This window comes from Grampus griseus (genome assembly GCF_964374135.1).
Source record: "Grampus griseus genome assembly, chromosome: X".
Taxonomy (NCBI): Eukaryota; Metazoa; Chordata; class Mammalia; order Artiodactyla; family Delphinidae; genus Grampus; species Grampus griseus.
The window spans coordinates 16,670,911-16,685,667 of NC_138999.1; the positions used below are offsets into that span (position 1 = coordinate 16,670,911).

General features: G+C 38.4%; 1 protein-coding gene across 1 annotated transcript in view; it reads right to left on the bottom strand.

The window, feature by feature from the left end:
• The window catches only part of BCLAF3 (BCLAF1 and THRAP3 family member 3), a 66,138-nt gene that overhangs the window by 31,395 nt on the left and 19,986 nt on the right, over positions 1–14,757 (bottom strand). Inside the window, 5 exon segments of the mRNA XM_082681947.1 lie at positions 382–445; positions 1,158–1,272; positions 2,787–2,962; positions 10,709–11,362; positions 11,733–12,302. Coding sequence (XP_082538073.1) covers positions 382–445; positions 1,158–1,272; positions 2,787–2,962; positions 10,709–11,362; positions 11,733–12,302 — 1,579 coding nt within the window.

Sequence of the window (14,757 nt, forward strand, 5' to 3'; positions counted from 1 at the left end):
CATTCATTCTACATACAACTTAAAAATATATCCCACATGACTGCTTTGGAAAAAACAGGTATCAAACATACTTTCTGCAAGCTTTACAGTGTGAAGTTTTGGAATGAACATTAAACACTACAATTTTATGTCAATTTTACAAAGCTGTTACCCTTAGGGATTGTCTCTCTTAGGGCATATTTTTGTCTTTTGCCAGTGTTCTCTCTGCAATCTTTTGATAACTAGAGTCACTTGGAGAGCTTTGTAAATTTCAGATTCCTGGGTCTCCATCATTCTTCCTCACCCACTTTAACTACCTTTTTTACTCCCAATGACCAGTTCCGTTTCCCATTAGTATACCAACAATAAGATAATCTCTCATCAAAAATTATATTCACTTACCTGTTCTGAATCATATACCATAGTTTGTTTACTCTGAAGCTCGGCCAAAGACATATCTATTCTCCTAAAATAATAAAGGCATATTACAATTAAATAATTATGTTATACACTGAAATCTTGACTCCATTATTACAGAATGGATTTTGAAATAACGCTGGTGTGTCTTGGAGGAAGAAAAAGAAATCTGCTACCAGGTAGTTTTTCACCTATATGGCAGTCTCCCAGGACATACATATCCTGTAAACAACATCACAGTGACGCCTCAGTGGTTCTCAAATCACTAGTCTGTGTAACCTTAAACTTGGCTCCGGTGATCTACCGCATTCTAACATTGATTCAACTCAGCTCACAAGACAGGGCGCACCACCTGTTTGGACAGGTGCCAGCAGAAGAAGACATAGGTTTTCATCCGGCTGCCCTCAGAACAGCCATTTCTGACCACATGAAGCAACCCATGATTTCAATGGCTCGACAACTGTCTTTCATCTTCCAGTGATAACTTCAGTAGGCAATTACTATAGACACAGCAGAATCAAAGTTAGGTAGGTAAATATTTTCAAAGTCCTACACATTTAAACAATGCTAGTCATGGCTTCAATATAACCTAGTCTATCAAAGTGCACTGGCCCAGTACCTGCTTGGGTTAGTCCTGTTTTTAGGCAGGAAATGCAGTTCTAGAGTCTACAACAAGCCCAGGAGGCAGGCAGCACCTTCCCACAATCTGTTCTGAGGCTCATTCCCATGAGTTAAATGGGCATACAATAATCACTCATTACCTGTGAATTTCTGGATCTGAGTTCAATTTAAATTCATTTACATCTGCAGCTTGTGTAACTTGCATTTTTGAGAAACGCTCATGTAGAGTAATTCCAAGTGATGGAAAATAATCTGCTGCAAAAGGGAAAAAAAAGTTTTATCTCAATGTGAAACTGATTCCACTTAAAAGATTATATATAATAAGCACAGGAAGAAGGGACTATTAAAAAACATCCAACCTGTTTTCTCTTGAAAACATATGGGACCTAAGCTTATTCCACAGACTAATTTGTAGTGCTCACACACTTTCCCAAGCCCAAGCAACAGTAAACGGATTTATGAACCCAAAGATTCTGTTCCTATTTAACATGTCTGCTTACTTGCCAGGGGGAAAAGACAGTGGCTCTCTCAAAGAGAGGACAGGACCTTTCTTCTCCTAGGTAAGATCTTCCTACATCTGGGAAGTAAAGCTGGTATACAGCTCTACTCTTCACCTAGAGTAAAAAATAACTCCAAAAACAACCCTGAAACATCAAAACAATTCTGAACAAATGTTAAATGTTATGTTTACATATCACAGAAGGCCTCCTAATGCCATTTTACTTTAACATTAACTGAAGTTCATGAAGACATTCTGAAAGCGGCTATGCTACAAGCTTTTAACAGAATAAAGAGAAAGATAATACACTTGACCCATGAGAATGCTAAAGCAATCCTTTTCCCTAACTTACTGTTCCTGTTCCGGGACGATCTCCTGAATTTTTCTACAATACCAGCTCCCTGTCTGCCAAGAATCACACTTCTTTTGGGTAAGAGGGGCTGGAATTGAGAAGGTGAACTGTTTCAAACTGCATGCTTTAAAGTAAATATGTGCCTTAGTTTGAGGGCTGCAAAGAAAATAATTCATTTGCAAAATATGTTTTATGAAGGTAAAAAAGATTAACACAGTTATCTAGTAAGAAATATAAAATTATAAATTTTGAAATTCTCGAAAGACCCCAGTTTATAATACCCACAACTGCCTTATTTATGCAGCATCAATAAGGAAAGTTATTTTACATGACTAAATTATCCAATTAATGGAAACTGGCCAGAAGCAAAAGCAAAACACAACAGCTCAATGTAAACCTTTGAAGTATTTATTATGCAATGTCCTGATGTCATCATGTATAACAAATCAAACTGGAATCTTCTATTGATCGCTTAGCATCACCCTTATGGCACAAAGTCCCAGTAATGCCCTCAGGGGCTTTAAGAATACGACCAAATGACCTATACTTCCAAATTTCTTGAGTTTCTTGAGTTTCATATCTGGTTTTTGTTATTTCCTCCTTTCTATTCAGTTATCAGTTATTGTTTCTTTCTGCTCTCAGTACACCTGTCTTTTGCAGTAGCCAACCTCTTCCTTTATAACTTTCAATTTGTGATCTACTATGAGTTGAAGCATCAAGTTATTGGAACTACATATAAAGAACAACTAGGCTTGAATTAATACGTGCTACTCTCTTCACCAGATTTCCTAATTAATGATCTAACTTACAATGAAATATTAATTACTACTACAATATCACAGATATTTACCTATGTCTCGTGAAAAGTCAGTACATTATTTTTGTGTTATCCCTAATGTATGTGTGAAATATACCAACCTTTAACTTGATGGATTATAGTTATGATTTCCTGAGCAAATTCTCCTGTAGGTTTGTTTTCAGTATTCTGAGTTGAGTCAAGATGTTCAAACACTGGATGAAAGTTTTCACTTTTCCTGCCAACAGCAACCAAATCATGTGACATCTGTCTCTCTGTGGAATAGCTAGAAGCAACCCTAGAATAATTTGTAAATGTTTAACTAAATTTGAGACTATTTTACTGAGAAAATAACTTTAAAAGTTAATCAAGATAGCTATAAAACTAAAAAGATGTCTATCTTTTCTTATAATTAAGGCACTAAATTGTATGCCATAAAACATGTACAATAATGAGTAGGAGAAAATAGCTATAGGTACACGGTTTTGAGTTCTCCTTTTCAAATCAGAGATCATTAAATATTTGCCACTTTAATAATAAAATCCTCAAAGTTCTAAGCTAAACAATTTTTACTTCAAAAAATACAGCAAGGCATTGAAGACACTCAATATGCAAAAAGTAATCATTATTTTCTACTCCCAAATGTCCATAAAATTGTAAAGCCAGCAAGCTTACACTATCTTGAAATACTACCATACTTTAAAAGCTGATATCAAACATAATAACGTCTCTGACTTCATAAAAGTCCTTAAAACTCCATGTCAGTAATGAGAAGCTGAGAATAGTATTTTGAAATCAAATTCTGTTGAGATTAATTTAATCACTTACAAAGTCTCACTGAACTCTCAGAAAATAGTCTTAGTTGTTATCACAGTTATGATCATTAGGAGCAATGACAGTGTTTACCCTAAATATATCCTTAAAGAAATACTACCATTTATTATGTAACCCCAACCATCTTACCATTTTAATGCTTTCTGAATCTTTACAACTTTCATTAAGAGCTTTCCTGACCTTTAAGTACCATTATAAAGCCATGATTATGACATATAACTAACAATTATTCATGCCAAACAAAGGGGCTCAGAGCTTACAAACATTATCTCATTTAATCTTTGCAATAGCTCTATGGGGAGGTGTCATGATATCGAGACAATGGATGTCTTGGTTGTTTTGCTTTTCATCCCAGAGGTTAAGCATTCCTATGAACATAATCCTTCCAAATGTCTTAGTGGGAAAGTTTACTTTATTCCAATAATGCTACTCCTGCTTAAAACTACTCATATTCTTCATCTGGAGGCAGTTTATGCGTCACAGAAGAAAATGCCTCATTATTTATATTTATTCCTCATTTTGGACCCAAAATGGCACTAACCAGCTTATACCCATCTTACTCCTCTGCATTTAACTCTGAATAGCTTTTGGCTCTTCCCGAAACACAAGTTTCAGGAGTTGACGTGTGAGCTAGGCTTTGAAGGTTGGTGTGTTTTAGACATGTGGAGATGAGATGAAAGACGTTTTACGTTTATAGGTTAACAAAGGCAGAAAACACACCTAGGAACTTTGAGCTGTGTGATCTGAGCAGTCTGGGGAAAGGTAGGAGGGCAGGAGGTGTGAAGGTAAGACGCCACACTGCCAGCCTGATGTGACAGGATTAGCTGATGGGAGAGGGTGGGAGGCTCAGTTCTGGCCGCCAGAGGACTGCCTTCTATCAGGTGTCTTGGAAGGGTGTTGCGGTTGACAAGGCCAGTTAGGGGACTTTTGTGAAAAAAGTAATGAGATGCTGAATTAAGGGAGTGTCAGTCTCCCTAACCCTTTTACCTCAACTCCAAAAATTCTACATGTGTTCTTAGGAAGACATGAGCAAACTAATGACTCGGAAAGTGCTTTGTGATAGTTATTAGCTGGAAGAAAACCGAGAAAGGAAAACTTTACATGTGTCATACAGATTTTGTTATCTATTATAAGCTTCCAGAGGGCAGGGGATTATCCATTAGTTTTGGTGGTTGGGTTTTTGTTACTGTTGTTTTGCCAAGCAGTTGGTTTTGTGGATGGATTTTAATGTGTAGAAGAGGAAATTAAGGTTTAATGTAGCTTTTTAATGTTTTCTTAGTTATTATGCACAACACTCAAGTGAATGTCAGGGGAAATATCCTTAAACAGAGAAGGAAAACTGGGGTGGAGTGGTGGGAGGGAACAGAGAACCTGGAAGATTTAATCAGACCGGAAGTAGATGTAGTATTAGAATACAGGTGTTGGCTATATTTTAATTTTTAAAACTGTCTAAAATGCATCTCAAATGAGAACATTTGATCTTTTCAGCTTAACTATTGTATTGGGGGTATTTTGTGAAACTGTTAACTTGTTGATCAGTAATGTCATGGGAAATATAAAAAGGAAAATATGAACAAAGAGGTGATTAAATTTATAAATGGAAATACCTAGAACATTTTGCATTCTAAAGTTTCTAGAAACTTTTCCTCATAGCAAAAGTATAATTATTTTTAAAAGACTAAATTTCAGGTTATACTATTTTCATGTGTATTTTCTCGAAGGATGATCACTGATATTTTTTTATTAAAAATATTGTTGTGGGGTGTCTCTAGAGCACATTTTTTAACTGATAACAAGTTTAAACACTAAAATTTCAGGAATTAAGTGTAGCTTCAGAGTATACCACAGCACTCCTATGAACTGAGAGTTGGACTTGGAGTGGGGATGAGAGTTAGGCCAGTAATAAAAAATTAGAAGTAAATTTTACTAATTATCTGGTGAAAAATTAGAAGCCTTTATCAGCTGGTTTCGTCTTGGGAGAAACTGAGACTGCAATAAAAACCATTATCAACTGATTTCCCCTTATAGATAGATCATTTTTATAGTTCCATTTAAACATCTTATTTTTCTCCTGTAAAAAAAATTTTAAAGCTGTTTTTTGGGTATGGAACACGCTTTTTGTACCATTAAACCCCTTTAAACAGAGAGCATTTGTAATTCTTTTGTTAGTGGAGGTTGTTACAGGGCCATTCTAGCTTCTAGCATTCTAGCTTCTAGACATTTCACTAAATGTCTCTTACTAGTTATCAGATACACAGTGAGAAGCTTGGAGCAAATTAGGAGGAGAGAAACGATATGGGCCTTCTAATGAAAGTCTTTCTGATGAGTCAAGGAAACCACATCAGTGGCATCAACCTGCGGCATAATCACTCCTCCATGTTTCTGCCTTGGCAGGGAGTCGTCTCGACAGGTCTGGTTTGAGAGCAGGGAGCATGAAAAGTCAGATGGAAGCTTTTCCTCTGAGAAGTTAAAAATAGGCACTCAAAACCATCTTGTTAGAGGAGTTTAATTTTTTAAAGAATATCTGTAAGCCCCTCATAACCGTGGAGCGGTTTTGGATATATGGCTGTTAGTGACGTAAATAAATAAGTAAATACATACACGTGTACACCCACACCCCAAAATGTATCCATCTGATTGATTTTTGTTATATGAAGAGGTATTATTTTTTTCTTGTGGTGCTGCTATTTAAGACATATCTCAGGGCTCTCTTCTGGATTTATCTTCAGAGCCTGAAACATCATCATGAAGAACCCTAGCAGCTGTAAATCTCAATTCTTTGGATGGTGGAGTCGCACACCACCTCACACATTCACTCCACTGTGCCGTGGTATTACCAACGTCATCCCATGGTCTATCAGACCAGAGGAGAAGAAACCTAATCCTATGTGGATCCATAGTCCCAGGGCACCCTAACAGATTGTCTCACAGGGTAGGTCCTCAAAAAATACCCGCTGAAGGAATACATGATAAAATGGAAAATGACTTGGACAATATGAAGTGGTGAGTTTCAGCTAAAAAGATGACAGACTTAAAATTGTGAGGCCAATTTAATTTTGTTTTTTAACTTTCTTAGCTTACTTTAAAATTTTTTACTTAGTTTAGACCAATTTAAAATTTTTCATTTTTTATAATAGAAAATCTCAAATATATACAAAAGTTCAGAAGATCCTATGATGAATCTGTCAAGCCAGCTTCAACAGTTATCAACATATGACCAATTGAAGCAGACTCGCAGAGCCAGGAAGAACTACCGGTTAATTTGGGCCCCAAAGTCATTGCCAGGTGACCTGCCCAATGTCACAGAGCTGCTCAGTGACCCACTGGAAGACAAAAACCTATGCATCCCAACATCAAACAGAATGTTTATCTCCCTATACTAGGACCCCTAAGAGACACTAAGAGAAGCTAGGGTGAAACATAGGAATGAAAGGGAAACTTCTTTCAATTTTTGATTTTCGAAAATGTATATGAGAAATATTAGGGGGAAAAAACCCTTAGTTTTTTTGTGATACATAACAGCAAGGTAGCAGGTATGTGTATCACAAAAATATCTCCACCCACAGCTTATTTTGCCTCCAGCCAAATGCCCATCAAAGGTAAACTTGTGTGATTAGGCTACCTTCCTTCAATGCTCGCTGTGGTTTTTCACTCTTCTGCAGCCTAGGCAGCAGCTGTTTCCTCAGAGCATGTGGGCTCCAGTGTCTTCTGGGGCTCATCACCCGCCTCATCCCCCTTTCAGTATGGGGAAAGACCGGGTGGGGGGTAGGGAGGCCCTCTCTATATCTCTTCAGTGAGAAATAAAGGATTAAATGCAAATGTGGCTGAGGCACTCAGTCTAACGTCAACTTCACTAGCCAACCTTCTCATCCTAGATGCCTAGTCCCAGCACCTGAGAAGTCAAAGGAGCCTCGGTCCAGGTCCACCTGCCCCAGCTTACTCTTCTCCGGAGACTGGCAGGCTCTCCTCCTCCCTCTCACCTCCTTCCTAGCCTGACCAAGGTTCAGTCTCTCACCTACTCCACCCAACATTAAACCAAAACTCCCTTCACCTGCCCCAAGACTTCCAGATGTATACAACAGTGAGTGTTTGGGGTTCATAACAACCTTAGTACAGATTTTCATATTGTGACTCCCTAATTTCATTCTGAAATATATAATTATGACTCTTGTGTAACTTCTACCTCTGATAACGCAGTTTCTGACAAAGTAGGTCACTAGAATATCGGCTTTGTGTCTGCCTACTGCTATTCTAGATACAAATTAGAATCTAGAAAAACCACTAGGTGATAAACGTACGTTTTCAACTGCATTAATAACTGGAAGAACATATATCAATACTTGACCAAAGCTAAGAAAGTAAACAAATGCATAAAATGAACCATCTTAGTGTTTCCAAAAAAGTGCATAAACCTCTCTAGATTTTAACCAACAAATAACCTCTCTGCACTCTATGATTATTTTAATCTTGTTAAGCAGAGGAAAACCTAATTTATGTTAGCAGTTGAGAACATGGCTCTATTGAGGGTATTAACTACCTTTGTTTTATGGACACTTCATCAGTCCACATATAACTAAATCCAACCCCACAAAATTCTTCCACAACTCATTCATCAATTAATGATTATAATCAGAGAGAAAGATTTTTGTTGACTATGATGCATTGCCATACTGAAAAGGTGCATATATTTATTAAATTATTTATTCTTCAAGTCTTTGAATAGAAAGGACTTACAGTGAAGCTCTTTATTACACAAGCCGTTCTACAGGTCCTTGACAGGTAATTCAAACACGTACTGACAGGCCCCACTAATGGGTCATGAAATTCATAAAAGGACAGTTTATAAATTTATTTATTTATTTATTTATTTCTTTTGTGGTACGCGGGCCTCTCACTGCTGTGGCCTCTCCCGTTGCGGAGCACAGGCTCCGGACGCGCAGGCTCAGCGGCCATGGCTCATGGGCCCAGCCGCTCCGCGGCATGTGGGATCTTCCCAGACCGGGGCACAGACCCATGTCCCCTGCATCGGCAGGCAGACTCTCAACCACTGTGCCACCAGGGAAGCCCCAGTTTATAAATTTAAAACAAAAGTTACAGCAGCCAAAATTTTAGGAAGCTCATTTTGGTGACACATGATGAAGATCAAGCTTCTATTTCTCAATATCAAATTATAAAATTAACAGTGTTTAGCATCTCTAATGAGGTCTACTAAAATAAAATCCTTCAAAATTGGTACTTCTAGCATTCTTTAAAAATGTTACAGCCAATTTATTAATTCTAATTTAAGTATAAAACACTTTATTAAATATTGAAAAATTCAAGATTTTTAAATTTTTTTACTTTTGTTTAAAAATTCAAGATTTTTGTGATTTGATTGTATGTAATTTTACCTCAAAAGGAAAAAAACTGTAAACAAATATTAAATACTGAAATATTTAAAGGGGAATGTACTCATATCTGCATTTCACTTTGAAATGCAGCAAAAAAATAAGATGGAATGATAGATGAACAGATATGTGATTACAGAAGTAAAATGTTAACTGTAGACTCTAGGTGGTGGGTATATAGGTATTGACTGTACAATTCTTTCAACTTTTCTGTCTGTTTGAACATTTTCATAATATAATGTTGGAAAGAAAAAAAGCTTAAGGTAACATCCTTAAACTTGATGCTTACAGCAGCTTTTGTGCTCTTAAGACTAAGAATTAATAGGAAATATAATAGCACAAAATGACTTAAGACATATTATATGAAATAGAATACAAAATTATTAATACAACATTATGACAACCAGGTATACATAGAAAAACAACAAAAGGAGCTGTAGGGCTTTCCTGGTGGCGCAGTGGTTGAGAGTCTGCCTGCCGATGCAGGGGACACGGGTACGTGCCCCAGTCTGGGAAGATCCCACACGCCGCGGAGCAGCTGGGCCCGTGAGCCATGGCCGCTGAGCCTGCGCGTCCGGAGACTGTGCTCCGCAACGGGAGCGGCCACAACAGTGAGAGGCCCGCGTACCGCAAAAAAAAAAAAGGAGCTGTACTAAAATATTAATAAAATTGTCCTAGGATAGTAGGATTATGGGTGATTTCCCCCGCCCTTCTATTTGTCCGACTTTCTTTAATATAATCATATTTATAAATTCTTTCTGTGTACATATAAATATACATATGTATATTTTAAAATATTTGTTGCAAGTACAATGAATGTAAGAAAAATATCAGGGAGGGGGACTGCCATATCTAACTTTAAGGAAAGAAGCAAAATATATTCTGTTTAAAAAAAAAGACTGTGGGTTTACCTCCCTCACCATCACATTTTGTTCCCTCTAGTTTTTGATTCAAATACAGATATGAGTCAATGGTGAACATAAATACACCAAATCAACATGGTCCTTCACTTTTTAATTCACATACTGGTAGTGTATTAAGGTAACAAAAAGACTTAGCTGACACATCCAAGTGTCAGTGCCTTATTATTCTCAGAATCCATAAAGAGGTAATATTCATAATAGAAAAAAGCATGCAATCCACTGCAGGAGAATATAACTTATTACAAAAGTAGTCATTTTTGTTAAACAATCAAGAGCTAAACCAAATGTCTTATAAATAGGCCTCTTTCTAGACTCTAGCCTAATTGCCTCTACCTAGGAGAAGCTAGTCGGTTGAGCACCACTCCTTTTGAGACGGCAGCAAGAACCACATTAAGTCATCCACCTCCTTGAGTCACAAGGGGACATGTGAATTTGAGCCCCAGGCACGGACTTAGATAAGTCACTTCATCTCTCACTGCCTCAATCTCTTCCTCTATAAAATCAGGGTCTGCTAAGGTCCCTTCCAGGTCAAAAATTCTCTGAATTTCAGGCAACAGGCTCTGAGAAACTAAGCAAGGAACGGGTCTCCTTGAGCACCACCCAGCCTATCCGTGGATATAGAAAATCTGGCAGCATAAAAACATGTAAATTCATGAAGAGGAACAACTCCATAGAATGCCCTTCACCCAAAAAGCATCTTGAGATACAAACGTGGAAACGAACAGACATGACGTCACCCCATGTTACTAATCATGGGATTCATCCCCATTAGAGGGCTTTTTTGAAAAATCCAGGCAATCCCCGCCCCCCAGCTCGAACTCTAAACACATCATTAATTCTATTTTCAAAGGTTCAAATAAAGGTGGCAGAAACAGTTATAGAAAAAAACAAAGATAATACCTGGATGTTTTCTTCACATCTACTTTAACTGTAAGTGATTTCTTCCGAAGAACGGAAGATGAAGGTTTCGAGTCAGAAAGTTTTTTACTCTTATCAAGTCGGTTATGGGAAGAGTTGCTCTCTTTTCTGCCAGCCCCTTCTTTCTTTATTTTGTCCTTCCGTTTGTCATTACAGGGTCTCAAACCAACGTCGCTTTTATCTGAATGAGTGCAGGTAGTGCAGTCTTTCTTAGATGGCTTAAAAGGCTCTTTGACTTGCCCACCTTCAGTCTCTCTCCCTCTTCCAGCATTAAAGCAATCGGACTCTCTATTTACAGGGCCTTTTTGAGAACCGAATTTTCTATCTTCCTCCTTAGAGTACTTCTGAGTTCTTCCATCATAAAAGTCCTGGTCCCCATCTGAGGTCTTACGATGTTTGTGGCGATAGTCACAGGATACCTTGGCTGCTGAACTGGTCTCTGGGAATTCCCTCGGAGCATATCGAAGAGTTTGGGGTCCAAGGTTCCATTGATCTTTCTTCTCTTGGTAAGAAGGGAGAAAATGCCTGGACTTCCACTGCGGGCTCCTGGGAGGCTCTCTGTTTTCATACCTCTCCACATCTTGAGGTCTTTTTGATGTGTGTCCATATTTTCTGAAATCACGATCCTCAGGATACCTGTGTTGACATAAAGCAGTTTACACTTGCACTAGAGAGAAGTGAGAATTTATGTGTGTGGAATGTTGGGCAACATGGCTTTAAATGCAGAGCACAGTGGCAAGTTAACCTATAATCCCTGAAGCCAACTCATAGATGCACAAGGCACTTAGGAAAATAGCATCATTTTTTTTTAATATTCTAGCCATCAACATGATTCACTCTAAAAATAAACACTTCACTACTACCAGTGGACCAAAACTACATTACAATGCTTTTAATCTTTTTAGACAAAAGCTTTTCAAGGTGGTTATCTTCAACCACAAAGTAAAGAGACTTTTTTTACTTGAGTCTTTATACCAAATTACCCAGGTTTAATGTTATCCTATACCTCGTCTGAAAAGAGCTCCTTTTCTCAAAATCTTCAGAGCCTCTTCTAAGTGACTGAGAATATTTTTCGTCTTGTATCCTCTGGTGCCTCAATTCATCTTCATGCCACTGTCCTTCGAATCTAAAAGAATCTGCTATTGACCTCAGAGGTGGTTTCCCTCCTTTTCCACTTCCTCTAACTCTGTGGTCATCAGGAAAATACCTTCCTTGCACTTTCTGGGGATAACAATTCCTCTGGTGCTCCTTGTAGAGTACACCTTCTGAGTATTTGGGCATATACTGAGATCTTCTGTTACTATCATCCCCTCTTCCTGGTAAATATACTTGGGGAGGCTTATAAGTATAAAAATTTTCTAAAGAGTTTCTTCTTATGTTTGGGGAAGATGATCTACGTTCATAAGATCGGTAATGTAGAGTTTCACGAGAAGGAATCCTTGGTTTACTCTGTCCATGTTTCTCATTGTCCATTCTCCAAGTGACAGGTCTTTTTGGATCCTTCCTATATTCATAGCCATAATGCTCAGGTCTTTGCTTGTAGTGTTCAGAATTTCTAGGTACTGGTGATAAAGACCTATGTAACCAAATACAGAAAAGTTTAGTCCATTCAAAGACAATAGACTAAGTTTGTCTTAACATGACTTACCCAAATAAAACATTTGCTTTTCCCTGCTTCTTCCACTCAAATTAAATTCATCAATTTGTGATATTTGCATTCTAAATTGTTCACTTGGGAGTCTGATTATGCTTCCGCCCGATTCAACAAGCATATTCTTTTCATCTTAACTAATGTACCCCATGTGCATATCAAAATGAGCTGAGCACACCCATCCTGTTGGAGGAGGACCAGCTTAGGTATGCAGCAGGATCTATTTTGGAAGATTGCTGACAGCAAAGTTCTGGCAAAAGGGCCAGTCAACAAAAGCTTACATCAGGTTCAATGGTCAAGTAAGAAATAAGCAGAAGGAGGGCTAGATTCACACAAGTAAATATGTAGGAGTCTCTGGAAAACTGAACATAACCTCTGAAATTAAATTAGATTCCAAGAGTTTATGATGCACAATAAATCCAAACTCAGACCCAAAACTGACCCCACAGTTTCTCCAATTGATTGTCTACTCTCTCTACTAAGTTTATATCAAGAAGCAAAAACTACATCCTTGAACAGTAAGTGGAGAGGGTGGGAGGAAGAGGGCCTTTGCCAATGAAGCAACTGACAAAGGATTAATCTCCAAAATTTATAAGCAGCTCATGCAGCTCAATAACAAAAAAACAAACAACCCAATCCAAAAATGGGCAGAAGACCTAAATACACATTTCTCCAAAGAAGATATACAGACTGCCAACAAACACATGAAAGAATGCTCAACATCACTAATCATTAGAGAAATGCAAATCAAAACTACAATGAGATATCATCTCACACCAGTCAGAATGGCCATCATCAAAAAATCTGGAAACAATAAATGCTGGAGAGGGTGTGGAGAAAAGGGAACACTCTTGCACTGCTGGTGGGAATGTGAATTGGTTCAGCCACTATGGAGAACAGTATGGAGGTTCCTTAAAAAACTACAAATAGAACTACCATATGACCCAGCAATCCCACTACTGGGCATATACCCTGAGAAAACCAAAATTCAAAAAGACTCATGTACCAAAATGTTCATTGCAGCTCTATTTACAATAGCCAGGACATGGAAACAACCTAAGTGCCCATCATCAGATGAATGGATAAAGAAGATGTGGCACATGTGTACAATGGAATATTACTCAGCCATAAAAAGAAACGAAATTGAGCTATTTGTAATGAGGTGGATAGACCTAGAGTCTGTCATACAGAGTGAAGTAAGTCAGAAAGAGAAACACAAATACCGTATGCTAACACATATATATGGAATTTAAGAAAAAAATGTCATGAAGAACCTAGGGGTAAGACAGGAATAAAGACACAGACCTACTAGAGAATGGACTTGAGGATATGGGGAGGGGGAAGGGTAAGCTGTGACAAAGCGAGAAAGAGGCATGGACATATATACACTACCAAACGTAAGGTAAATAGCTAGTGGGAAGCAGCCACATAGCACAGGGAGATCAGCTCGGTGCTTTGTGACCTGGAGGGGTGGGATAGGGAGGGTGGGAGGGAGGGAGATGCAAGAGGGAGGAGATATGGGAACATATGTATATGTATGACTGATTCACTTTGTTGTAAAGCAGAAACTAACACACCATTGTAAAGCAATTATACTCCAATAAAGATGTAAAAAAAAAAAAAAAAGACATGGACCTCATGCTTAGTCCCTCCGTAAATACTACTAACATAAATAAGTTTTCTTTCCCAGACCTGTCCCCTTACATATAAAATGAAAGGTGTGCTGTTGAACCAGAGATTGTAACTTTGGTGAATGTGTGCTTTAATGCAGCTATAATGCTCTCCAGGGACAGCACATCCTTTCTGTAACCACCTTCTCCAATACCTCAGCATTGCCAACATGGAGCCTTTCATTCCAACTGAGGAGGAAGGCTCCTAGGAGTATCTGGGGAAACAGCCTGAGTTACCCAGACTTCAGGTTAAGAGAGAGGAGTGACACTATCTGGAACACAACAAAGTTCAAATTGGCACCTGGGGACCTTTCCTCCCATCTGACCTGTCCAATCTTCCAATTTCCTCCCTGAGGGTTTAATGTCTTCTAACCAATGAGGCAGCTACCCTTGCAGCTTTTGTTATCGCCCCCTCTGCAGCAGCTGCCACGGAGTTGGAGTAACCAGGAGCAAAAGCCTTTCCTTTTGGTGACATGTCTGGGTCCTTCCTACGAGAAACGAGGCTGATTTATCTTCCTCACGTACATACTGGGATTTATACACTGGACTTGCCAATATCTCCCTTTAGAGTCACCAAGCTAGAGGTACTGGCAAGTGCATTATTTAGCTGAAGTAGAAACTCCGTCATCCAGCTGGCTGCACCTCTTCACAGGAAGAAGCAACTGGAGCCTCCGAGGACTTCCTGGAAGACTTCATCTCTTCCACTGCTA